This window comes from Genypterus blacodes, unplaced genomic scaffold (genome assembly GCF_046128005.1).
Source record: "Genypterus blacodes isolate CSIRO-AG114 ecotype Tasmania unplaced genomic scaffold, CSIRO-AGI_Gbla_v1 ptg000036l_1, whole genome shotgun sequence".
NCBI lineage: Eukaryota > Metazoa > Chordata > Actinopteri > Ophidiiformes > Ophidiidae > Genypterus > Genypterus blacodes.
Window position 1 is genome coordinate 1404193 of NW_027466849.1, and position 27571 is coordinate 1431763.

Below are 27571 nucleotides of genomic sequence, written 5' to 3' on the forward strand. Positions count from 1 at the left end.
TGAGACAAGAGTCACAGTTTATTATTCCATAAAAACAGACAGGTTAAAATTATATACAACAGAGGCATGCAACATAATTAATACTGGACATAATTGAAGGCATTTTGATTTAACATGGAGTCAGATTAAGAGGAGTAGTCATGGTGATACTGCGGCTTGCTATGGAAACCCATGCGCTCCCCAGAGATCACACTCTGGATCAGCCACTCAGGAGACACTAGTGGGACTTCCTGTGAGGTCACATTCTTCTCCACCAGTGGTGGGCATGTCTGGTCTGTTATCACCACATCAAACTTTCCCACGGGAATGTCTGAGGACAGAAGGAAAAAACAAAACAGTCAAACACTAAGTAAGTAGGTAGATAAGATCTTTAGAGGGAAATCTTATAGATTTTGTACCCGAGCTATCCTTGTCTGCCTGGAAGTGTCGGACAGACGACGCTCCACTCATTGTGAGAAGCTGAGCCCAAAGCTCCTGTTGCTTCTCAAAGATCAGCAGGATCCTCAGGGTGTTAAAAGGGCTGCAGCGTGGATGCCTGGATGGGGGGGAAAATAAGAATAAAAGGTGACTGCCTGCCGTAACACCTTAGGGCACCAAAAGACAGGCCTCCTCTCACCATTCCACAATGCTGTCATCAGGTCCCATTCCGGCAGGCAGCAGGTAGTTCCGATAGTTGAGCAGCTTGTTGTCTTTGCAGCAATCTCGCACCCACATGTGTGACACACATGGCACACCGCTGGCCAAACACAGCAAGTACTTCCTCGTACGGCAGTGCTGGTCTGCAATGAGCAGGCTCTGATAGGCTGCTTTACACTGAAGCAAGAACCAATGAGTTAGGGAAGATTTAACAGTCAAACTGGATCTGAGTCAGTAAGTATCTGCATTATTCTTTAGTCATAAGCTCAACAAACCTGTTCTTCGTTGAAATCTGGAAGGACGAAGCCTCCACCTGCCTGCAGCTGGGACTCGGTGTAGCCTTTGTTATATGGACCTGTCTCCACATAATCTGTTAAAGTACATTTCATTAGAAGACTGGAAATACAACTTCTTTTGTCATCACATACTGAATCCCGCCTTACCGTCCTCATCGTCTTCACTGGACAGCCTGTTGGTCAGCCTGTCGGTCTCCGACGAGGCCGTCAGCATGAAGGCGAAGCCCATGAACAAAGATGTGTTCTGTGGCAGCGGGCCCTGAGTCTCTGCCACGTCACAAGACTGACCAGGGAGATCTGTGCCGCTCCCGGATGTGTTACACACACCAACCCGCTGACCTGGTTTAAATAGGTAGACTTTTATTCACCCAACACTGTATTGAAGTCACTCAGTCACCAGAGCCCAAAGGTGCAGTAATTACACCTTCAACAACAAGGGTGAAATCTTGTTTGTGTGTTAGGCAGCTACTTAAAGCAAGAACACCCATGACTTTAAAACTATACGCATTTCCAATGTACCCGCCACCTGTGCACCAACACCATGATACTGAGGAAGATGCTCGTAGTTACCAATTCAGCCTTAGTAGCAGTCAGAGAGCAGCAGAGGACGGACACAGTCAACATGGAGGTCAATAAGTCTTAATTCTACTCGGTATAAAATGTAAAAATATTGATTTTATGTCATCATGCAAAATATACAATCTGAAATCACAGCGCATCCATCATTGTTAATGTCAATTGATGAAGTACAGATCAATGTAAAATGTATTAGGAAGTTTAAAATTTCAAAAGTGTTGTAAAAATCCCATCCCAGTGTCGGACATGCTGCCATAGAAAGTGATGACAGTGTATGAAAATGTTAAATATTATATATCCAATATCCAAGGCCATTCATACCAAAGTGATGAATGATTAAAACTCATCCGCAGCTTTTGAGGATGATAAAATACAATTGTGGGGGCGGGTTTTTTAGTCCTCAAATCTAAAATACGTAATAAAAACTGTTAGAATGGGAAAGCTGCATAGGCTCGACTGGTGAAAAGCAGGTCTAAGCATCATGGATACCGGCTCTGGCGCCTGGTCCTCTGCGCCCTCTCTTAGCCGGTGACCTCTCGTTCGCCGAGGACATCAGCTTCCTCTTGCCGGAGGGGCCGGGGGTCCGCGGGCTGCCGGAGGAACTGCGATTGGGAGTGACCTGGCCACTAGGGACTCCCCCACGCCTCCTTTTCCCCTCAACCAGGTTATCTGTGGAGAATTAAGGTCATGTCTTATTAATGGTAAAGGAAAGACAACAGGAGAGGACAGAAGTATCTTGTTCTTAAAATGCCGGCGATACACACTGTTGTCTTTTTTTTAGCTGTTTTTATTTTCTCCTTCCACCCAGGGACCTTTAGCAATCTCTGGTGCAATACTGTATCAATTTTGCACCGCCCCTGTTAAATAAAGTGACTGATATATAAATGTTTATTTTCCTGACTTTTTTTGTTGTAAAACATGAAAGAGTTTGACCACTTCCAGCGGCCCTCTACACTCTGTGACTGTTCCCAGTTTTGGTGGTCATACCTAGGCTGATGTCGGAGGCCTTGGCCACGGGTGTAGAGGGTTCGTAGGGTCCCAGGCTGTGCTGCTCCCTCAGCTTGTTCCCCTGCTCCAGGGACAGAATGACTGAGTTCCTGTTATACCAAAGCCTCTGGCCTTCCTTCTCCACACTGTAGAACAGATCCTGGCCCTCTGCTTTATGGCCCTTCACCACACCTGCACAGATATATACAGACACACACACACGCACAAGACGACAAATTAACCTTAACAGGTTTAGATTAAATACACACTTTTTTTCATAAAAGAGAGAAAGAGTGAAATGATAATCAAACAAGCAAGTGACTCATAAACTGGGTCAAAGCTGGTAGCTAAACTTAATGCATCCCAAAAAGTTCACTCTTTGGAATTTGATTTTGAAGTTACACAAGTGCATCCCTCCTCTTCCTCACCTATGCTGAAGTACTCATCTTCCAGCAGAGCAGTGACCTCAGTCTCCAGTGGAATCGGATCACACAGCAGGATGTCCCTCCCTGCCACCTCGCACTCATAGCCGTCGTCGAATCGCAGGCGGAACCCTGCCTCACCGGCATCCTTGATGATCCGGCCGGAGTAGAAGTAGCCGTTGGAGGACCACTTGGCGACCACTCGCAGGCCGACGAAGCTGCTGCCTGCCGAGCTCGCCTCCGGCGATGACCTGAGGGAGTCGGAGTGGCTGGGGAGCTCTGTGTCTGTGGGACTGAGGGGGAGGCGCGGCGGGTGCATGTGGGAGAAGGGCTCGTCCTCTGAGGAAGACTGGGGCTGGCCGTGAGCACTGAGCCTCTGCAGCGTGGCCACACCACCCCCCCTTAGAGAGATGTGGAGAAGGGAGTACATCGTCAAACTTCAGGTAAGATGTCCGTATTGCCTCCATATTATAACCACCACCAACACGGCATTTATATTCAGATCCAGTTCTTGATACACAAAAACACTGTGTCAGGCTTGATCATGAACATATTTGGAAAAACTACAGTAAAGGGCAACTAATATTTTACTGTTAGTACAGATGCTCAGTGAGAAGATCAGAACGTGAAAGGATAAAAGAAAGTGTAAGGATAAGGAAAAGATATTAGGAGTGTGTGTTCCAGCAGGTGCTTTAGGTGCAAGGTGAGCCTCAGAGAGGACTCACCTGGATGGGGAGGAGCGAGATGGGGGTCGACCCCTTTTGGCCCTTCCTCTGGGGCTGAGTGGGATGAGGACCCGGGACCCCAAGGTTCCATGGCCTCTGTCCTTTGTGACCACCGACCCCGCCTTTTGACCCCTGTAACCCCTCTGTTGCTGCCCACCTCCCCTCCTGGGACTGCAGACACACAGAAAGGAGCCGGTCAAGTTGCACAAGCATCAATCTGGGGATTACCTTTTAATTCAAACGCCTCTCCGTTCAGCCCGTTACAGAACGAGAGGCGCCAAGTGACCCCCAGATTCATGCCTAGAGGCAACCTGCACCTGATGCAGGCAGGGCAGTAAGCATTTAGAAGAATTAAGGTGTAAGGAAGTCGAAGGAGGTGAAAGGGCGACAAGAGGAATTGGCATGCAATCAATGGAAGACAGATTAAGTGAAAGATCAGATCAAGATCTACAGGTGAGGGAGAGAAACTAAACAGCTGTTTAGGCAGTAGTGAGGCGGTGGTGGCGGGGTGGGGGGAAGTTACCTGATGGATTTGGCCCCTCGGCTGGGTGGCATGATGAAATCAGGCCGGGTGAATCCTGTGCTGCTGCTGGTTCCTCCTGAGCTGTGCTGCAGACTGGAGGCTTTGGATGACAGAGAGCTGACGTCCCCGAGGTCACCGGAGGTCATGGAGCTGCCCGTACGGCACGGGGAGACGTCGCTGTCCAACACCTGGCAGTCCACCACTGGCTCCTCGCTCTCCTGCTCACAGCCAAAAAAAAAAAAAAAGAGTGTTTCCACCTAATTTAGACACAACACAACATCTACCATCTAACAATCCACCAATCAAGATAGGATAAGAGGGAAACACCTCAGAAGCAGCCAATACGAGCAAGGATTTGTGGAATAAGCATATACACGTACAGTTATGTCATGTATGTAATGTGAATGTGTACTTTTCTATCAATATAGGATTAGTGGCACAGTTTAATCTCAACTCTTGTGGTTACCTCGGTGACTTTGCGCTCCACCTCTTTGCCATCCTCATAATACACGTCCGTTATGATCCGCGTGACGGTTGTCCGCACTTCCTGAATGGTGCGTATGTGTCGGCGGTGGGAGGGTCCAGAAGCTCTTCTAGAGGAAGGAGACACTGGTTCGCCCTGTCGGAGGAGACGAAGATGTGTCATAATTGGACAACACTGACACAGACTGTGATGTACTAATTTGCTCCTGAAAGATCTCCTCACTCTGCCAGCTGGGGAACGCAGGCCTGCTGCATCGAAGCTGGTCTGCTGAGAGACGGTCTTCTGCCGGAGCTGAAACACACGTCAGAGTGAAGCAATAGCACAAAGTTACATTCAACTTTTTAGGAATCTGTGGAATTCATTCTTTTCATTACAGATGAAAACGTATACTTTGACAGACCTTGTTGGACAGATTGGTGGTGACGGTGTCGCCAGTTTGCTGGGAAAGCTTCTGCTGGGAGTCTGTCCTTTTAGGTGTGGACGGCTCTGCAAATCCAGACTCCTCTCGCCTCCTCTCCCCGACCACAGCAGACAGAGTGACGGCGTCGGGGGTCTCCTGCAGTGTTGCCAGTACTTCCTCTTGTGAAGGCCCCGACTGGCTGTTAGGGAGGCTGCTACATCCTAGCGATGAAGTCTGGGAGCTCTTCTGAGGCGAGGCGAACATTTCCCCCCTGCAAAGATGTTCAAACACACAGCTCAAACACTGCAGAAGTAAGTAATAGTAGTAGTAGTAGGCTTTAATGCGGCACCTTTATGATTTTAACTCCCAAACTTGTGATTGCTTAACCCTAAACTCACATGGAATCAAGATATTGCACTCTGGGCGAAACTGTTGAACATTCTCCTCAACCACTTACTGTGAGAAAGCAAGTGGATGAAAGAGAGAAAATGACCACAGAAGTGAGTTGATTGTACGAGTACTTTAGAACAAACCAGAGGATGAAACTTCACCCGAACGCCCTGTACGCCTCCAGAGAACATCCGCACTGTGCAAAAAATAACCACCCGTCCCACCTTCACACTCAGAAAGTAGGTCTCATTGTCTCTCACGCCCACCAAGTATGTGAGACCTATTTCTGTCTGCTGAACTTCATAACGGGGGCGGGGGGTCTAGTCATATGTCCCCTAGGTCAAACACGGGAGCGTCCTTTATTTTCTTTAGCAGAAGAGATTGGCAATCACAAAATAGAATTTACAACCTTAATGTGTCTTTCACCCCATGAGCCCTATTTGTTCGGGTCTATCACCCTGGGATCTGCTGTGAAATGAGATAATAGTCTGTGATCCCAATCCTGTGTAGATCTGCCACATTTCCACTTTGTGAAGTAAATTCCAACTCAAATAACAGAAATTATTTCTTAAAACACAACAATATGTGATATACAATATGTGTTTTCTTTAAATGAATTCTGCTTGTGCTTCCAGTTAAAAAGGAGAGTGCAAAGCAGATCATTGAGTCAGAGGGGGAATTCCAAAGTTCAATACAACTAGACTAAATCCCATGACATCCCCAGGTAATGCAGGTCCAGCGCACATATATGGCATCTGATGGCATTTTTGAGACAGCTGTTGGCTCTAACTTGTATTGTAGCCGTGTGTGTGTGTGTTTGCGTGTGTGTGCACATGATTACCTGACCGGTGTGGCGTTGCCTCTGGGCTGGCTGTCCTCCTCCGCCTCGTGCTGTCGGTGTACCTGTCTGACACGACTGAACACCGACGGGCTGCCAGCACACAAAACAATAGAAACAGCAGCGTAAACAATCTTGATTTTTAGAAACGCCACACAAATATCTTCTCGGTGTACCTTCCTAACACGCCATTAATCTTAAAGTGCAAACAGCATTTTACACGCTAACTAGGACACAAAGTACCAGGAGTCAGAAGGGTGACACCAACCTGAGGATACTTTACAGGATTCATGAATAATCTGCACTAAGGAGACGTAAGAACACACACTTTAGAGACACCTTTTCTGCTGAGGCGATGAACCAAGTGTGCTTGTGCCAAGTTTGATAAATAAAGCGAAAATGAGACGCTCAACTAGAACGGCTTTCAGTATGGGACAATTAAGTACCAACACATTAAAAGAGAAAGTAAGCGTTGCAAAAACTGCACTGGGAGACAGAAATACAGTGATGCTTGGGCTGTGGCTCATAGAGCAGCCATGTTGCAGGCCCATTAAAAATTTAGAATAATTCCGTTTCCCACCAGCCTACAGTTTTGACAGAAAAAATTAAAATCAACCGCTGTGTGATGTCCCTCAGTTTCCCATCATTGTCTGGGTGGGAGGCAATGATATGCTTAAAATACACACATAGAGGAAGAGTAGCGGGTTACCTGGTTACAGCCTTGGCAACAGAGGTAACCTTGACAACTTCATCTTCGCCCGACAACGCTGGTTCTGAGGGGAAGATGTGCATTACTGAGATGCCCTGCATGCTCTAGCGCGAAGGTGTCAACGGCTGCTCTGAACGCCAGCACTTACTCTGCAGGCTGAAGCGCTCCGAGCTGCCCTCATCTACAGGGGTCACCAGCTTCATCCGCAGACTCAGCTTTCCGTCTCCCCTATCCGTCGAGTCCTCCACGCTCTCTCCCAACACGATGTCACTGGCCGCCATCGTCTCGTCCGCAGAGATGTCTCCCACCACATCGGACTTTTTGGAAAAGGGAGTGTTCTCTGCACAAAACACAAACATTTGAAATTCAAGTTGGCGTGTGTCAGTTTTGGTGAGTGCAATGGTGTATGACACAATGTAGACATATTGTCATGCAGCTCCAATTCAACACAAGGACTCACCAATGGGGGTGCTGTGTCTTGGCGTCTGCTTCAGCTGTTTGATTAGAGGGGGTGTGACACTGACAGCAGGACCAATCAGCTCTCCTTCTTTAGGGAGCGTGAAGTGAAAGGGGATTTCTGCAGTAAAAAAGTGTCTCCTTCAGTACATTTTCACAAACAGGGCTGATAGAACTTCCCAACTACCTGACTACAAATGGCACAATTCACTAATGTATACTCACACTACTTGCATGCACAACCTTGCTCTTTACTGAATCATGTCATCTGCATTACTCAGTAAGGAGGACACATTAGAGTAGGACAGGGTATGTGTCGGCACCCAGCTTACCTCCAGAGCTTTCACTGAGGCTCTTATCTTTCAGCCCTTCGGGTTCAGGCCCCACCTTCTCAGCCTGGGAGAGCCGAGCAGGAGCCACATGCTTTTCCTTGAACTGAGCCTGGGACCCATGACCATTAGTAGAGGCAGACACTTTGCCTCCCACAGGCTGGGAACTGTTGGTCTTGGATTGCGAGGTGGTGTCTTTCTCCAGGACTTGAGAGAGTCTCTCGCTCTCTTTAAGCAGTATGACACTGTCGTTCTCCTCCTCCATGGGCTCAGGAGATAACGCCTGACTCTGAGAGAGGATCAGATCCAATCCTGAGGCACCGCCTCCTACTGTACTCTCCTCTGCCCCCTGCTCCATCAACACTTCTTCCTCTACTTCGCCATCATCCATTCCATCCTTATCTGTTTGAATATTACCCAACATCACATCTTGTGACTGACTCTTTGCTGTTCTTCCTCTTTTCAAGTCCCCAACACTCTCCACATTCTTTGTGTCACCCACACTAGATGTCTGAGAGATCACCGACTGCGAGAGCAAACTGCTATTTGTTGTGTCTGAGGGGGTCTCCTGCACACAGCTGTTAGTCAAATCTATGGAATCAGACTTTGGTTGAGAGCAGGACACACTGTCAGCAGAACGCACCCCTTTGCTCTCATTTTTACTGCCACTTACATGCACATTTTGTACATTCAAAGTTGTTACTGTGCGTTTTCCCACATCCGACTTTTGTGACAGATTGGACTCCTTGATCTTGGCACGTTCGTGATGCTTTGGTGAGTCAGTGGAGGTGGAAGCTCTGCTACTGGTGGCGGTTTGGGATTCTGGGGTGATGCTGTTGGCCTCGCTCTTCTGAGGGCAGCGTGAAATCACACAGTCACTGGTGTCCACACTTGGCAGCTCTTCCACATCCTCTATCTGCGTAGCCTGACTGTCCTCAATTTGCTCTGAGGTTTGCAGAGCTAAGCTACTGTTGTCCGTGTTTACAGAGAGATGCAAAGGCAAAGTGAAAGCAACTGACTCCAGAGCTTGGGACTGTGTCTTCTTCTCTGCCTGCTGTGGAGCAGCATTGCTGCTGCTGCTGCCAGCCTGCTGGCTCTGAGTTGGGACAAACGCATCCTAGAAACAGAATAAGCACATTGCATATCATGAAATGTGCCTAATACATAAATCCCATAACATAGCATAACACCGACATGGTTGCTGGCATGTAGTAATAATAATAAGAATATAATGTGAAATGTTTCTGAATCAGGTTACTTATTTCAAAATACACAGAATAACAGATTATCATGACACCTGCCAGGTATGAATCAATCAAGTGAGAGCCTTAACTGGCTATGTTCACAAATCAATGATCGGCACCAAAAATGTATGATATGTCATTTGGCCCATGGCTCTGTCTTATCCAATTTCATTGGAATCCATTAACAAGTTCAGAAAATACTTCCTTGGCAGAGGTAATACAACAGAAATAAAAAGAAGCAAGTACATGAGAGAACTCCGGCTGGGATGGTAGAGAGAGAGTCCTCTCCAAAACAAAACTAGGGGAATTCTGGGACACAGGAGTTGATGCAGATGGGAGTGACTTTGAGACAGCCTCCGTCTCCATGGGCTCTTCGTCCTTTTCCCCCAATCGGTCATCTGGGGGCAGTGAAGTGTCCATGGATTCACCAGCATCTAATGAAGCAAACAGCTGAGTCATCCTCTGATTCACCTCCTTCGTTTACATTCAACTTTAATTCAAGTAGGCTTTCTTGTTACCGTGTTCACTGTCTGGTCCAGTCGGTGAGCTGGGGACAATTAATGGAGTCTCTGTGAAATTATCTGGGGTGGGAGCGACATAATCAACAGAGCTCCTGGAAAACAAAGGCCGAGATAAGGAGACCTGCTCATTTCTCTGGGTAGTGATTGTGTAAGAAGGCAAACTGATAGTACAGGGTAACACCAGTGACTTACTGGGAAAGGCTCTCCTGAACCAGTGTGCCCTGTGCGGACTGTCCAGAGAGATGCAGCAGTCGCAGGCTTTGGGCTGGTGTGGAGGTGGGCAGACCCTGCGGCTCTGGCTCAGACACTGTGCTGTCTACAGCAGCGCCTGAGACAAACACAGAGACAACAAATAATATGAGGCGAGAGAAACACAGTGGTGAAGGTTACAATCAGTGTGTTGCCAATTTGGCCAATGTGGGTACATGAACATCACCTGTCTTATCCGCATTGAACATGTCGTCTTGTGAGGACAGGATTTCAGAGTCCTGTTGCTCAGAGCTCTGTAAGCCCTGTGAGTGAAGCAGAGCCTGGACGCTCAGCTGCTGGCCTGACTGACCCAGAGGCTCCGACGAGCTGCTGGAGCTCACCTCAGACCTGGAGGAGGACAAAACAAAAAAACACTGCTTCAGCAGGAGGTGATCATGTGCAGCTCTGAGGGATGCAGAGAGTAAAACAGCACACAAGGCTCTACCTCACTGCTTTGTTGTCCTGACTCGCTGTCCTGGAGGTGATGTTCTGCTCTGTGGGGACAAAGCCAGAATGAAGCAGATTAACTCTTTACATCACCAGCAAATATGACTCGCGGCAATAACAGCCACAAAACAGAGCCCGGCTGTCAATCGAGTTGAGCTGGGACCAGTGGACATGAACATTTCCCCCCACTATCCCTTCACACGTCTTGACATGACCAAATAACAAAGAGGCAGCTAAAGCACTCAGTGTTTCTCTTGTTTCTCATATCAGAGATTTGACCTTAGATATAGTTTGTCAGAGTTTGTTAATGTGCAGGTTGTGTTCTTTGAATCATAACAAAGGACACTTGAGAAAGCAATATAATTACAACATAGATAAAATCCTTGATACCTATTTTGGTCTGCCGCTTGCTGTCTGGCTGAGAAACAATATCATCCTCGTCCTCCTGACTGTTCACTTCACACCGCAGTCCCTGACTCTCGGAGAGCTCAAGAAAACCAAACTGAGAGGCTCCCTCTGAAACACAGGCACACATGTGTCAGCACATTTTCTAAAGCACTTTAGATTAGATACTGCTAAAACAAAACGCTATCTTGGATGTGGAAGACGTTTTTCCTTAATATAGGAGCAGTTCCTACCTTCAGACTGAATGCAGTGTGTGGTGGAATCAGCTCCAGAATCCATGTCTGTGTTCTCGGACGCACACCTACAACACAAAGAACAAGAGGGAGAAGTTTTGTATTTTTGTTTGACCCTGTGAATCATCTTAAAGACAAATCGTGCTGCACATACTTTTGTTTTTTTGGAGGAGGGCAGACGTTTAAAACTTGACTCTCTTCCTGGAATGCTGAACTGGTGTTGGCTGCTGCCAGAATGCCTATGTAAAGAAAACAATTACAGGGTTTTTTCTTTCCTTATATATGGACAGTATGCACATGCACACACATGGTTACACTGAAAAGCACTAACCGGGTCCAGCCTGGCTATTGGTCTGGGAGCTGTCCGATTGGCTGTCTGTCTGGGAGCACCTGCTTCCTAGCGGTGAGGATATTAGTTCCTGGAAAAAACACAGAAAAATATGTTACATTGATATAGGACCAAATCAACGTTTCCTACACAGTTTGTAGACATTTAACCTTTAGAAAGGAGTCCAGTAATCCGGGTCTATCCAGCTTTTAGCATCCTTTCTAAACACATTAACAAAGTACTTTGACACTGTCCCTGAACACATCACAAAGGTTGCTTCAAGTTGGTGCTGATGTCTGAAAATTAAAGCTACTGCTCTCCATAATCACAACAAGCACAAGGTCCTTTTCACATGCTGAATAGTGCTACCCATGACCACTACATTTAGTGGAGCGAGCTTTTGTTGGCTGACAAAGGCTTCTACCGCCTCAATCAAACCACATTAACTGTTATAACTTTATAGCTCAAGAATAAATAATCAGAGACTCATTGATGGATGCAGGCTGTGGGTGACCTCATTCTACAGCTAAACGTGAGCTACTGTACCTGTCTGCAGAGTGAGGCTGATGAAGCAAAAGTAAACCCCGTTGCCATGGGCAAAAGGACAACAAGAAGAATGGCTGCGGTCAAAATGGGAAGGTTACTGTTAATGCTCATCATCTAGATCAATAAACCTAAAATACAGCCATCTGCAAAGCTCGCCTGGTACGGACCCAGCATGTTAAGCATTCCACAGTCTCCGAAACTGCGAGGGAACTGGGTCACGATCGCAGCAGCTGAAACCGTAAACTAGACAGAGAGATCGTTTACTTCTTACCAGAACCGGACTGCGGGCGGTGGGATGCAGGTTGGACAGACGGCGGGCCAGCAGAGCTCGGTAGCTGCTCTCTGGGTCGTCCTCCAGAGCAACACTGTCCGGCTGGGAGTCCTCCACGATCAGACACGGGTTCTCGGGTTGTGGCAGGCTGGAGTCCAACTCACTTCCGCCTGGTTCCATGTCAGGTCAGATCAAGGAATGGAGACGGGCTGTTAGCTAACCGCATATTAGCCCCAAAGCAGAAGGGAGGCACGTTACTTATTGTTAGCTGTCGCTAGCAGGTTAGCATGTAAGCAAAACTTAAAGGTTCCTTCCTAAGCTCCGCCCCTCAACAAAGCGTGGAGCACCTCCGAGAAACCCTGAACAAAAACACTCCAAAAACAACCATCATGTACCCATGTACCTATGACAACATACATATGCCTTAATCAATACGAATTATTCCATATTCGCATATTTCACATACCTTTAAAACGCGTCCAGTCGTTTCCACCAAAACAGAAAACACGCGCACACCCCCCACAGGCTCGGCTATGAACGAAGCCCGGCAAAACTGCCCCGAAGTGATTTCATTGGTCCAACCGTTACAGTGACGTCACACAAGAAGCACTTAGTTTTATGGTTGCAGGACAACGTTGTAATTTTTTGAGACGCTATTTGTAAACATTTTCATTAGGAATACCAAATTAAAGAAACTGTCCAAGTCCAAGTTTGACCTGAAAAGTCCATGATAAATGTTTATTTTGTAAAACGCATTCCCAATGCTTGTTTTAGTTATTGTTTCCTGTTTGAATATATCATTTTGGGTTTCATTTAACTATATAGTTAAATATATATATATATACACAGTATATTAAGTTATATATTGTTATATATATATATAAACTGTATATCAAATAATCGTTAAAATACCCTCTGATATTTTCTTAATCATATGTACAACTATAATTGAAGAGTGCATGTGTGTATGTACATGTACTCATTTAATTTAATTTCATAGATTTGAATTTTGTATTTGTACATTTACATTTATTTATGAAATTATAGTAGTGGACACGGGAGGCATGAATGAAATCATGAATGATATCACAGTCAATGACATACACACTTTGGAATCATGAATGATATTAGTGAATAACATTGTAAATACTGTCATAGTTGTTAATGACATCATTGACATCATTGACATCGATGACATCGTTGATGGCACAGTTGACACACACACACCCACACACACACTACTATGAGAACACGTTGGAGAACAGCGCATGTATGTAGTCTATTAAGTCTATAATTTAATGGTATTTCCACGTTTAAAACTGCTTCATTTGACATGTTATGTTTTATTATGGAGTTTTGCCCCAAAGAGAGAAATCTAGGCCAGCGTATCTCTCTGTGGGATCTCAGAGACCTTCATGGGTCCTTGATGGGTTCCAAGGGACTCCACGGATATAGGTTGAATTTTTAAATGTAATTTCCCTCAACTAAGAGTGATTGCGAGGACAGCACTTGTGTGTTTTGATGTGTTTAATACGACCACACTAATAGAGTGTCGTGGAGTAATCCATAATTAGATTTTTTCAGAATTACAATACTGGGACTGGCTGCATAAGGGTAGCATGTTCCTGGATCAAAGAACACTCATACTTATTTACCAATTCAGCTCTTTCATTGGACAGATTACACTTTATCATCAAGCTTGTCTAGCAGTTTCACCCATTATTGTCTTCTATTTCCATAATGTACTGTAAATGCTTGAGGTTTGCACTCAAAGCCAGCACATATAAATGTCCTCTGCATTGTCAGTGTGATTGTGCTGATTTTAATTTCTAAACGGAAATGAGATCAGGTCAGATTTGAGGTTATGCCTTGATAATTAGATGCATTTTTTTTTACGAGTTTCCAGTGCCAACGGTTCTGATGTCTGCTCACAGTTTGGTGGATAAGCTGGCATCCTCTCAATTATTAATTTCTTTTTGCCATGACTTGACAGCCTTAGTTTCCATGGAGACACCATAGTCTCTAGAACACCAAAGTGAAAAGAGATCAATGAAGACAGTGAGAAGTAAAAACCATGATTTTTCTTTTTGGTGTGTACCAGTGAGCTGCTGGGCAGAAAGGCTACAGAATGACCCCAAATCTACAGACTAAGCAACACTGATGCTGATAAAAGACCAGATCCATCACCATCATCCCCAAAGGTCAATGAGCCCCTAAGCAAGAGTCAACAGGTATGAAGGTATAACTTAAGACAAATGCCAACAGATACACCACCACCAGGTAAGTTGGGATCAATTAAACTTACTGGACACACTGCAACTCCATAAAGCAACATTACAGTGATTTGTATCAATGGTGGATGGTTTCAGAACCATGCTCCCCAGAGTGCAGGGTACCAACCTGCTTGACTATTTCATGTCTATGGAGCATCTCTACGGTTGTGAATGTGTGTGTTGCTGTATATACAGCAGCTATTAGGGCCTGGCCAGTGATGTAACTGAGTAGCGGTACAACACGAGGCTTGCAACAATGCAATGATGACTCCCTGCATAAACAACATGTCCGATGTGCAGCTCACTTTGAGGATCTATTTCCGTAAGATTGAATAGATCCTCACTGTATTGAAAGAATACAGTGTGCATGCTCCAGCTGCGTGGATGCTGCCGGGCATTAACCTCCTGCAACCTCACCGCCTGGCACCGCAAAGTTCAGCTCCGTCGTCACGTCTGCAGGTCGGCCTGAGACGCACGTTGAGAAATGCGCAACCACTAGCCAAAATGTCTAAAATGAGCCACCTCTGCCTTAGCAACACACACCGAAACACAAGGTGGAAGCCCAGAGCCGCACGCTGCGTCTTCCTTTACATCCGATCAGCAGCTGCTCTTTTATTTCGTCCACCGCAATGCAAAACAAGATAAATAGCGTTACCTTGGAAATCAGTGAATCAGCTCTCGGATTTTTCCAATTTCCTTCGCCGTCCCCTTGATGCAATAATCAGGCGTCCAGCATCGCTCGGTGCTTCCTGCCTCTGTTTTTGCTGAGAGACAGGGTGTGGAATACACGCATGGCACGTAAAGATGCAAAGGCATTAAAAAAAAGTAGCTACATTTCCTCTTTGTTCAAACACGCTCCGGTCGATTATCACGATCAGATTCGTTAATAGGCGTTAGATTAATAGTATTATAGATGCCACCGTCCACCTAAAAATAACTTTTAAATAAAATGGTGCGTTCAGTATTCATTCTACATACTACTGTACTACTGAGGGCGCGCGTGTGTGTGTATGCATGTATGTACGTCAGTACATAGAGCCTCATCCCTCCAAATCGTCTCCAAACTTGCCAGAAACATCGTTCAGGGTTCGGGCATTTGCATTGGGTGCTTTTCATTTCATTTACATTTTAGAATTTAGAATTTAGAATTAGCATTTTGTATTTATTTGCATCACCAAATTATTTTTCATTTGCTTTACCAAATTATAGTACTGGGACAAAGGAGACATGAATGAAATCATGAATGATGTCACAGTTATTAATGGAATCATTGTCACACACCACTAGAAAATCATAATCATGAATGATTGCACATGGCATCATGAATGATGTTTAAAGGGTGTGGCAGGAGGGGCAGGTGGCAGTGTGTGTGTGTGTGTGTGTGGTGTGGTGGTGGGGGGGGGGGGGGTATGGCTGATGGTAGGGCTGGGGTGCAGGGGGGAGATATCAGGGGCACGATGTTACAGGAGGGTCACTAAGGTTGGATTACATAGTTACCATTAACAAAGGTCAGGGTCAAGAGAATGAGTGAGGTGGCGTCTACTATAATGTAAAGGTATAACTATCACCATTCTATGAACTCAAACATTAATTTAAGTCTGATTGCTTGAGACAAGGAAACAGGCAAGGTGTAAATCAAAAAAAATATTAACCCATCAAGTGCGGTGCAAACGTATAAAAAGGAAGCACAATTCTTGTTCCTAGTTTGCAGAACTCAACATAGGTAGATGCTGATTAAAAGATTAACAAAAACTTTTTTTCCTGTCTGCATCAATGTTCAGTTACAATGAAACATAAGCACAGTGAATTAGATTAGTTGATAGCAACTGAGATTGCTAAAAAATTAGCACATGTAAACACATAAAGCTTCTGACATGGATGTATACTCGTATGATACGATATGATGTAATCCTATGTTTAGTTTAATCATCAGCTCTGCATATGTTGACTTGGTAAGTTTAATTGTTGTTCTTTTTTAATTGTGTTTGCAGTCAAAAACAAGTGCTAGTGTCAACAGTACAGAAGTGAATGAAAAGCTCCAAAAGCAAAAACCTATTTGTTCTAATCTGTAACAGAGTTCTTGGGTTGGAAACAGCGAGTTTAATCTGTTTTTTGCTTTCAGAAAAAACAAGATATAAGTCATCCTCCTTTACTGATGTCCTCTTTAATCTGATACACCTCATTTTGTGAAGCATATTCCAGATAAAATCAACTTTCCTCCAGCAGAGGCCAGCAGAGACTCTGTAAGGCATGTGGCTGTAGTGCTGACTCACCCTTGATGTACTACATCCTGAGGAGAGGGATTTACTGTCGGCATAAAACGAGCAAATTAAAGCCCACAGTGCTCCATCACCGCACAGCAGGAGGTGTCACTGCCTGCTGCCACCATTCAGCCACCAGCATGAACTGACTCATCAAGCATAGAGCCATTCAAATCCTGTACAAATAAAACACCCAAAACAATAGCTAAAAACGTTAAACGGATTCCTTTCACAGTGGAGACAATGATTAAACATTTCCACAGATTAGATTTATGAGGAGGGAAAGGCAGTGGGTAGGAGGATTCAGTATAGGTTTAGGATGTCTTACAGAGGAGATATGAGACAATCATGTTTTTTGCTGGATCTTGCAGACATGCAACTCACTGTATTGAAAGAAAGATTTGGAGAAATAGAATCTGAATCCTGCCTCTCTTCTCTTTGCACCAAACTGAGCCTATTCTCAGGATGCTTCAGTTAAACATCAACCATTCTCAAGATACAATAGCAGTATACCACAACAGATGAACAAAGTCAAACACAAAATAAAGCATGCAGATAAATGACAAGTTTGATAATATGTACTACTACTACTACTACTGCTAACCAAGATCTACATCCATATTTTATAATGTAAAAACGTCTTTCTGCAGAGCTCTGCATGCTTTAATGTTCTCTCTCCTTTGCTCGTGCTTGGAGTTTTGCCCAGTTTGCCCTGATGTCTGCAGTGCAGAGCATCATCACCCTCACCATCATCCAGCAGCAGCATTATGCCAGGAATCACATAGTCCAAAATGTAATTGCATGTGTAAAGCATGTGTGTGTGAGATACCTTTACACTCACTTCACTATGTCTTTTTATTAGACTTAGATACTGGTGCCTCATATAATACCAAATTGCACACAAGGCTTCATGTTGGAATGATCAAATGCATTTTGGAGCCTAAAAAAGGTTTTTATGTTTTATTTTAAGAGTCCTCGTTTGTTGTCAGAATCAATCACAGCACAGATGAAGCCTTGTTTTGCTCTTGAAGGGAACAAAGAATGTCAGTTTGGTAACTGAGGGACATTGCCTGGTACTCACAAGTACACTGATATAAACAGAACCTTTTGTCTGTATAACTATAATATAACAATGCCATGAGGTGTTTGCAAGTGACACTGATTACCACTAGTAGTTATCAAACATTGATATAATCTCCATATTATTTCAAACATTGTTAACAGAAATTCAACAAAAGTGAAAATACAAGGTAAAACTTCTCTCTCTTCAACATCAGCATGATTATCTTTATCCTGACTCCAGCTCCAAGAGCTCCATAAAGGAAACATGATACACATAAATTCCCATATCCCTCATTTAATTTTATCCAATGATATGCTGTGACATCAAATAGCCACATAACCTGACAGCCAATCAGATATTCAGCATCCACAGAGCCATGCCCAAACTCCTCCCTCCTCATCCTGCACTGTCATAGTGCTTGCTCGGGATGCAGTTGTCATGGAGATGGAAAAGAGCTCAGCGTCCACTTGTGGCACTGTTACCATGGAAATCCCTATTGCTGCAGCTGTCTCAGTGGAGCGAGGAGAGTTGGAGGAGCCCGTTCAACACCCTGGACAGTACCTAGCCACGTCCACATTCCAGCACAGGAACTATCGCATGCTGATCGTAATCGGGGAAATATCGAACAGCCATCACCTCGACTCGGCCAGGAAACAGATCACAAAAGGTAAGATGGCACAGGAGGTGTCGGTGTCAGAGCCCAGAAGAAGTCACTGCAGCTGAACATCTTTGACCGTCGTTACAACTTGTTGCTCTCAAATCCATATGCAATTGAATTAATATAGTGCGTAGCGGCTATAGCAATATGAAGCATTTTATGATTAACGACAAAGGAAAAAAAAGGTTTCACCCATTCTTGCTTCGGAGCACAAGTTGTTGATAGGATCTCAGCTCTTCAGTTATATTTACCTCCAATACACCCCATTTGTTTCTGGCTTATTTATGCCTCATGATTATTTTCAGATAAAAGAGTGATTTATGTCAAGAAATGATTTGCTGTTCTGAGGTAGGTGGTTAGTTGGACATCAACATGTATTGTCACTGTCGGTGTCTTTACACAGGATAAAAGAGTATAGCAGCATTTCAGATGAATTTATATTTAGGAGGAAAATTAGAATTAAAACAAGAATTTGCACAAGATTCCCAGTATGCAGATGTATAATCTGTATTCAGTTACTAAACGTGAAAGTTATTTTCCTTCTGACTATAAAACTACAGGGGGGCTCTAAATGTACAGATAATGGTGATACAGAAATGATATTTTAATATCATAGAGACACTGACAGATTGGTTCTTATGTATTGTTGCATCACTGATGGTGGTTTGTTAAACAGGTTTGTGCTCCTGGAACGTTGATCTGACTGTTTGTGACCTGAACAAAGAACTGCAGCTGTTTGAGACCAGACACACGGCCCAGTTTTCATCACAGGTCAAAGGTCAGTCAGAGTTAATTGAATTTGCAGAAAAATTAATAGCACACAGCACCTGTTTGTGTGACTGTCAACAATAACTGCTGGCTGTGAGTTTAGTTCACTGCACCATCTGATGTTCATGCAGCCAGACTGTCACAGATTCATTCTGCCTTGTTGCAGTGATGAAAGAAATACTCAATGTCTTTACGTCTGTAAAAGTACTAATGTAGTGGAGTAATGAAAAATACCTTACTACAAGTGAAAGGCCTGCTTTCAGATTTGTCTAACTAAAAGAAAATACTGTAAGTGTTGGTGGTAAACTGTACTCGGATCAAATGTATTTTGTGCATATTAAATGCAGCAATAATCCAGTTTTGGCGACTTTGGAATGAAACAATGAAAGTTGGGGAATAAAACGAAAAATGAGAAATAGAACAGTTTGAACAATTTTGGTAATTGTCCTGAATTCAAGTCAGTTAAAAGATTGCACAATCTGTTACATTAGATTTAATTCTCCTTTAGCTCTCAAATTGTTTAGAATGTTTTCATTTTACAGCAGCAATATTCCATATATTTAAATGTGAAATGTCATTGAGTAAAGGTTATATTATTTCCATTTGAAATGTAGAGTGACAGTAAGTAGAAAGTAGCACAAATATTGTATATTTGGATACACTTTGCATCTCTTTACCCTCCAAACCTCTTTCTTTATGTGACGGCTCCTCTATCGATCAGGCTCATGAATTCAGGCTGGATGTCAAACCTGGAATCAATTGGCTTAATGTGGGTGTGAACAGTGTCTGCTGGGGGAGTGTGAGCTCTGCAGACAGTGAATGGAGCCAGTGTTAATGTGGAGCCAGCAGGGGTGGTGCTCTACTGCATTCTGGGTCTGACACAAACACAACACTTGTATCACCAGCAGCTATAATAAGATTCAGATTCAGATTCAGTGTTTGCTGCAGCTTTGTGGTCCTCGCTGAGGCACTGAAGAGAAAACAAGCAAAGGTTGAATACATGTGGGAGATGAGCATCAGTCAGTAGTTAGATCCTTTTCATCAACACTCCCACACAGTGTGGAGTGGTCCTGTCCTGGTACTGATCATGAAGAATTAAGCACAGTTTGTTGACATTGATGCTTTACAAATTACAGATGGGCTAAAACCAGTGAAGGCAAATATAGACCATAGCAGATATTTACTACCATCACCACAAAATCATGCAAACTCATTGTACAGACACCCTATTCTTCTGATCTACACCCACAACTGATGAAAACATGTTAACCTATTATTAATCGAACAAGTTCATCTGGGCTATACATGGTTGTATAAAATGCTTCTAGATTTATCATAAATCATGTATGTATGTATTTTAATCAACACTTGGATCAACACATTCCTTGATTGTCTATCACAGTACACGCATGCTCAAAATGTTGAATATTGTGTCCAAATCTTTCATGGAAAACATTCATGGCAATCCGCCTGTTACCTTTGAAGATGCACTGACAGGGAGCATCATTTACAACAAGTATCTTTCATATTGATTCTAGTCTAGTGTAGTGTAGTGTTTATTGCTAATACTTGACTGAAGTTATAGCATTCCATGGCTTCTTTTGTTGCTACTATCTAGTTTGTGTGTGTATTTCTGAGCTTAAACGTTTAAAATGCGACGCCATTTGTGGTTTGCAAGATATTTTAAGTACTGAGTAATTAAAATCAGACTTGCATAAATTCACAACAACTCACACTCTTTATAACAACCCCCTTGATCAGGATGCACATATTTACTTTGGAAATCTCACGTTTCCAATGCCACTAAACCAACATCTTATCCCAGCAGAACAGTACTGGCATATTTAACAGTTTAATCACCTTGTAGCAACTTCATGAATAATGCATCATTCCCCATTGATTATCCTCCGCTGGTAAATAATAATTAAATCCACGTTGCTGTACATTTCTTCCATCCCATTCTATTGGATTCATCCTATTTCTCTGCAATCTGAACACTCTGATCTCTGTTTTCTTCCTATTTATTCCCCCTCCTGCTGTGATATTCATTTGAAGCACACAAAGAGGCTCGGTGATTGTAAATCAGAGCTGCTGCAGATGCAGAGATGCAGAGATTCTGACAGAGAGCATCAGCAGCACTGCAGCTTAAAAACAAGCTTAGGGGTAGAATATATTCCTCCTGCTGGTACTAACAGATAATGACAGATAACCCTGGTATTTGACAATTCAGAAAAACAACACAAAATGGCAAATCAAAATTCAGATGCAGGATCTGGATGCGGCATCTTTCCTCAGCCACGCTCCACCCTTCCACCAAGGTCCTTCAAAATCTGTTTTTAGATAATTAAACATTTGCTAGGGGGCCACCTAGTGGTCATTAAGCCCCAAGTAGCCTCTTCTGTGGCATGATATGAAGGGTGGCTCTGTTATATTATAGCTGCAGTCTGCAGAAAGTCTGTAGATAGGTGGGAATCGTACTCCCCTGCCATTTGAGAGTCGAGATAGAGATTCTCCCTGTGGTGAATGCTGGTATTTTTGGGGATAAAGGGTTTTGCTCAGATTAGACTCTATCAGTAGGAGTACTGCAGAGACATGAAACGTTATATAATGTAGCCTTGACAATACTTTGCTTCATCCTTGTATTTTTCACATTCAAACCAAATTATACTATGTAATGCATGATCACATTCATGCAGTGCACAGATGCTATTGTTTATCCCTCCTTGTCTCCAAGTGCTGGTTCAAATTTATTCCACCTGACTACAGCTCTGGAAGACAGAAACTGGATCTAACATACAAGAAATAATTTAAATACAAGTGTAAAACCACAGAAATGGACATGCAGAGATGTTTGCAGCCTAAACCAAATGCGCAGCGTGTCTCTCGGGATCACAGGCAGACTGCTGCTGTCTGCACACAGCAGCCACAGCATCACGTTTCAGCCAGGCTCCGTCTGGACTCATTATGGATGCAGCACCAAAGCTTCAAATATCAACCTGTCAAGATTTAATAAGATTGTTGCAGGGGATGATCCATTCACTGCTGTTTAAAAACATTGCAGTACAGCATTTGAATCCAGTTTAGAGCTATTCAAAGTCTCAGACCAGACAGAAGTGAACAGCCTCTCGTGTGGATGAAGTTGGAGACGGTTTGCTAAACAGGAACACTTTGATTCCTGAGTGCTTGAGCGCCTCTTTGTGAACTGAGGACATCAACCGAAGACACATACTGAGAAAATGCCTCAATCTGGAAAATAAAGAAGTTTGAATAAGAAACAGACTGAAAGAGAGAGAATATTGAGAGTGAGGCTGTGGAGTCTGTAACCATCTAACTGAACTGTGAGAGATTGGCAGCAAGCAGATAAAAAAACTCTTCAAACAGACTCAAAATTACACCAATAACCTCCCGCCTTAGAGTGTCTTTTATTTTGTGGGACACAGAGGAGGGCTGTATTCAAGTAAATCCAGAAATAGTTAATCTTTCGATTCTGGTTGCCTGCATATTCACTGAACCGAGACTTCAATCAGTTTCCGTTTGTGTCAGGAAGGGAGAGGTGAAGGTGCACTGAATTCACAGAGGGTAATAGCTTTGTCACTGTCGTCATAAAGGCACCATTAGAGGCTGCATGGTGAAGCCAATAAAAAGAGGCTTGTTTCCTTTATTAAAACAATTCACTCTGCTCTCTGTTCCAGGAAATACAACGTGCCTTTATGGTATATTGGTTTCTATATTGTACTTAAGCTTGGCTGGCTCTCTATCCAGCTGAAGGATACATGTTATTTCACACTTCGGCTGGCAGGGAATGAAGTGGTATGAGGCGTCCGGGTGCTGTGTCCCCTCTTGGCACACGGAGGTCACAGATCATGATCATAACCGCCCTGTAAAAACAGAGTGCACTGTCCCCTTAATGGTTCAGATATCCAGCACCAGTCTGCTCCCATGTTCCACGAAAAGGAGAGGCTCATCCCTGCTGTCATGCTGTGGACCCTCCCTGTCTGTGCCTTGAATACTGATACTCAGACAGCGGAGGAGTGCGCAGTCATCATGGCCGACAGCTTCACACGTGAAGAACACAGAGGACAGTCTGTATTTAAAATAAAAATCTATAAGAGCAAGAGGAACACACATCATGGACTGGATCAAGAGAAAAAAAATGTAATCAGGTGTAATGATGTGGTGTAGGAATTAGAAGACCACAAGCCAGGATCGTCATTTATGATGACATCATTCTTGTCCATTGTTGTGTTTGTGTTTTGCATAAGTTGATCATTTAAAAGCAATCAATGAAGGTTCACGAAGAAGGGGAACATTGACTATTGAATACTAGAAAGAGCACATACCCCCACCAAGGCTGACTAGTCCTCCAATTATAACTGGTTATTGATTAAACTATGAACCCCCAAACACACACCTTTCCCAAATCAGTTTCTATTAGTTAAGGTGATGAAGAGACGTGATATTTTTCAGAGGAAATAGTTTTTTACTTTAAATAACTTATTGTAGCTTTAAGAATCCTTAGCTTGATCCTCTCGTTTTGAACAACATCAAAACTGAATTCCAGGACTTATACTATGTAATGCACGTTCACACACATACCACATAGACCCTATCGATTCTCCTCTCTTGCTATAGTAAGTGGTGATTCAGATTTGTACCACCTGACTCACTGCACAGACAGACAGAAACTGTATCTAAAATACAAAGCAGTTATTACAGCGCCATCAATCAGCCATACCAGTACTAAGTTGCATTGGAATGCGTCAATAAGTTTTTAAGCTAGTGTAAACCAAATGTAACCTCCTTCTTCCAACAAGGAAACCATTTGTGGCCTCTTTTTAACGTCCCTGAAGATGTTAATAGAGGAGCAGTATCGACAGACTGTTACGTCATGACTAAGTGGATTCATAGGACACACAGGTCGTCAGTGCATCGATAACTGTACGTCCATTAGTGTGTCTCTTGTCTTCAGCAGATCCTGGGCTCAGCCACTGGAGGGTTTCCTTTTGCAGCAATTGACTGATAAAGCTCAGGGACATTCTGGCAACATGAAAGATCACTTTTCATCCCAGGAGAGGAGGAAGAGGAGGCAATAATGGTGCCCAATGAATGCAGCTGTCGCCCACACTAGGCACTATGCAGTCTTGGTGCTGATTTGCTCCAAACTATTAGTATATAAACACAGCCAGGGGCTCTTTATGAGAGCTCTCATGGGAAACACTGTCAATAGAAGATAATGAAGCTTGCTGGATGTCGTCGTATGGCTATGCACACACACGCACGCACACACACAGAAACACACACTTTCAACTCAACACAGAGTGCATGTATTCATCTTAATATCTGTGCACCCACCTGTCTGACTCCTGGTACTGAGGGTCATGTGTTAGTAACTATAGGGCACAGGTTTGTTTCTTTGTTTGTAATTTTGATGGAACTTGGTAGAAGGGTGGGGCACGGCTCAGGGCGACTCAGATCCATTCCATTTTGTTGATGATCTAAGAATGGTTAAGATTAATTTTTGAAATTGTGAGAGATGTAATTTGATATGTTTCTCCAAAAACCCACGTGCATATTCATATTAATCCATATATTCCCCTGATAAGGGCTGGAAACATGCAACAACCACTCACATGTAGCAGAGACGATGCTAAGAAGATGACTGTTTCATTCTCGGCCAGTATTTTTTGGGAAAAAGACAAATTCCTCAAGCTCGTTGTGATTATTCTGGACTGCATTTCGTTCTTCACAGTGAATTGGCAGGCATACCTCAACTGTTCACCACTTATTCTTTGGCAGCTGCTAAGAATTTTCCTCAGCAGATTAGAGGATGTTACCGATTGATTTCTCCAACAGCTCATGAATGGAAAATGCATTTATGCGTGACACACTCCTCTACAAACACACTCCCACAGGCTGACTGGGTTTTGCCAGTGCGTGACTAACGTGACAAGAGGCAGAGGTATGAGTGATGGTTGCACACAACACACACACACACTTAAGAGTTAATATCCGCCTCACGTACACGTAGCAGTTATGCTGGCAGCAATCAAAAAGGGGAAAAGGGCAGCGTAGACAGTATTCACACAGGGATGGAGGCAGGTCGTCATGAGTGGGCAGTAACATGATGTTGCACTGTCAGCAGGTCCAGGTACTTCCTGTTGTTTACTATGTGCTGAATGCATTAATACCACATTACAGCAATAACACCACCGACAACCGAAGTAGTATTCAGATAAAAGTACTAAAGCCACGGAGGGAAAATACTCATTATCAAAATTCAGCTAGCAGCTAACAGCTAGGTTATTAAAGTAAATTAGTTTTAGCAGTGAAATCTAAAGTATCCAAAAGCAGCTCTTAGTGATGAGTTACCACTGTCATCGTGATGTTCCCTATGAACAGAGATACACACCTTTTTACTTATCCTTTCAGCTCATCTATGTACCTTGTAAGCAGTACAATATCTTCCTCATCAATGAGGTGGAGTATATGTTGAAATCTACACCGCAGTTCTATAGGAGTGAATGCACCATTCCAGCTGAGCCTTTTTGTTCTCCCGGGGCCTCTTGGAGCTGTGCTGTGCTGGCAGTAGGTCTGATTATCACACCAATATGTTTCTCTATTGATTTCTCCTACAGACTGCCTCATAGTATGTACAGAAAATCACAATGCTGAGATGCTTTGAGGCGTCATTCCTGCAGGTCACACCGACCACCAGTCTATTGATTGATGTGCTTCACAGACTATCTCTACAATCTGTCTCAATGTCAGTTATCTAAATCATTAACATTTTTAATGGCCTGCCTATAAGATTTCCAGGCAAGGTAAACAGTGCTCATCCCGGGCGTGGTCCGGAGACTGTGTGCTGATTAATAATTGAGCAGCTCTTATTGATCTGTCCCTGGGCCTCTCTGCAGTGAGGGCTGCACATCAAGGAGGAAGGTCCCCTTGTTCAGTGTCTCTCATCTGTAGGCTGGACCTGACCGCACACACACTCACACACACACACACACACACACACACAAGTGAGTGTGCACATGTAGAAGATGGGACAGGCTGTAAAATGTGTACTGCAGTGTGAGAGTGTTGGGATGTTTGTAATGTTCTTGAGAGAGAAAAAAACACAACACTGACGCATTCATTCATCTTCATTCACATTATTATTAATAGAATGAAATTTGCGTTCTTATGTGATGACAATGGCAGTAAGGATACAGGAGGATACAGAATGTGGTGGAGATTACACATCCACTAAAACCACTAAAACCGAAGTAGACAGTAAGCTGGAGTGGCTGACCTAGATGGGGTACTAAGAACAACGGTGAAACCTCTACGATGCTTGAAGGGGCAATCACAACACATTGATCGATATCTGCTGCAGCCCTGCTCTCTATGCTGAGTTTAAACAGGCCATTTACCGTCTCTCTAATTCGCTGGTGGGTGTTTCTGACCAGGTAGGTTGGCAAGTAAATTCCTGTCATTTAGATGTTGAATTCAATGTAACAGAAGCAAAGGACCAATCAAAAATTAAGCTTTTCCGGCCGTTCAGGAACACTGGGCTTTGTTTTACAAGAGGCATTTCAACCTCAAGCTTTGAAACTTTAACAGTGTTCAACATATGCAAAATCCAGATAACACAGATTATGTCTGCAGTGGTGGTGCAGTATTTCAGTGCTGCACAAACACACTGAGATACAATAAAAATGAAGCATTACTAGGTGAGAGCTGTGTTCACCACCTGTGTGATGCTTATCATATTGACCTTTTGCACCTTTTTTGTGCTTTTGCACATCATAACATAATGCAGTCTAGTCCAGTACCTCTTGACTAAGGAACTGAATCAAAAACGCTCTTGTGTTTTCAATTGAATTGGATTTATTACAAGTATTTTTAACACAGCTAATGAATAGTAAAGTGAACTGAGCACCTTCTTATTCCATCCACGCCCCCACACAACATGGACAGGATGAAATCACTCACAGGCTGATCCGCCGGGCACACTAGTGATTCTTTCAGCCATGTGACCTTGAGCAGCAACAACTGGAGGGAGGGCCTGTGTACGAGTGAAAGAAAACAATGATGTAATGAGTGGAGCAGGGAGGAGAGCAGGGTCGGAATAGCTGAGGTATTCGGGGGAGCGAAGGGCGTGGTAGAGCGGCAGAGCAAGCGGTACGCCAAACAGCTGTCTGACATTTAGAGGAGACTGAGAGTCATCGGAGAGGATGCTGTATCAGTGCTGCGCTAACAGAGTGAGCGTAATGCACTGCAATATCAGTTACAGGATCTCAGCATAGGCAATTAAAATACCAACAATGCATTTAGAATTAGTGGCTGTGGTGCTCTTACCTCCTTAGATTACCATGCTATTGTTGCAAACTATGGGGGGATTTAATGTATTTCATTACCTCGCACATAATGGGGAAAAGCAGTAACAAACAGGAGATCGTTTGTAAATGTCTTTGGGGCAATTACATGGTTTACACTATTTTCAAAGGGGGTCCATGTTCTTAGTTTCATTTAGGGCCAATTTCAACAC

General features: G+C 43.7%; 2 protein-coding genes across 3 annotated transcripts in view; one reads left to right on the forward strand and one right to left on the reverse strand.

Annotated features, from left to right (window-relative positions):
• tp53bp1 (tumor protein p53 binding protein, 1) lies at positions 1-12562 on the reverse strand. 2 transcript variants are annotated; one of them, XM_076146864.1, is made up of 28 exons: positions 12482-12562; positions 12016-12231; positions 11202-11289; positions 11025-11109; positions 10871-10938; positions 10623-10748; positions 10231-10279; positions 9973-10133; positions 9729-9864; positions 9534-9628; positions 9262-9449; positions 7775-8888; positions 7447-7563; positions 7135-7326; positions 6987-7050; positions 6281-6370; positions 5050-5320; positions 4872-4940; positions 4632-4784; positions 4166-4383; positions 2924-3318; positions 2496-2687; positions 1998-2177; positions 1080-1271; positions 912-1006; positions 617-813; positions 399-535; positions 1-310 (listed from the first exon to the last, which is right to left on the reverse strand). In XM_076146864.1, the coding sequence occupies exons 2-28, from the start codon at positions 12193-12195 to the stop codon at positions 126-128; spliced, it is 5037 nt and encodes a 1678-aa protein (XP_076002979.1). In that variant the 5' UTR covers positions 12196-12231; positions 12482-12562; the 3' UTR covers positions 1-125. The 2 variants fall into 2 exon arrangements, 1 of the variants encoding a protein (XP_076002979.1); XR_012961715.1 differs by lacking the exons at positions 1-310; positions 399-535; positions 617-813; positions 912-1006 and having other exon boundaries at positions 1174-1271; positions 1503-2177.
• A 5467-nt stretch (positions 12563-18029) lies between these two features.
• Positions 18030-27571, forward strand: part of map1aa (microtubule-associated protein 1Aa) — a 28207-nt gene continuing 18665 nt past the window's right edge. The window contains exons 1-2 of the mRNA XM_076146854.1: positions 18030-18279; positions 18947-19048. Of these exons, the coding sequence (XP_076002969.1) occupies positions 18051-18279; positions 18947-19048 (331 nt within the window). The 5' untranslated portion in view covers positions 18030-18050. The remainder of the gene's footprint in view (positions 18280-18946; positions 19049-27571) is intronic.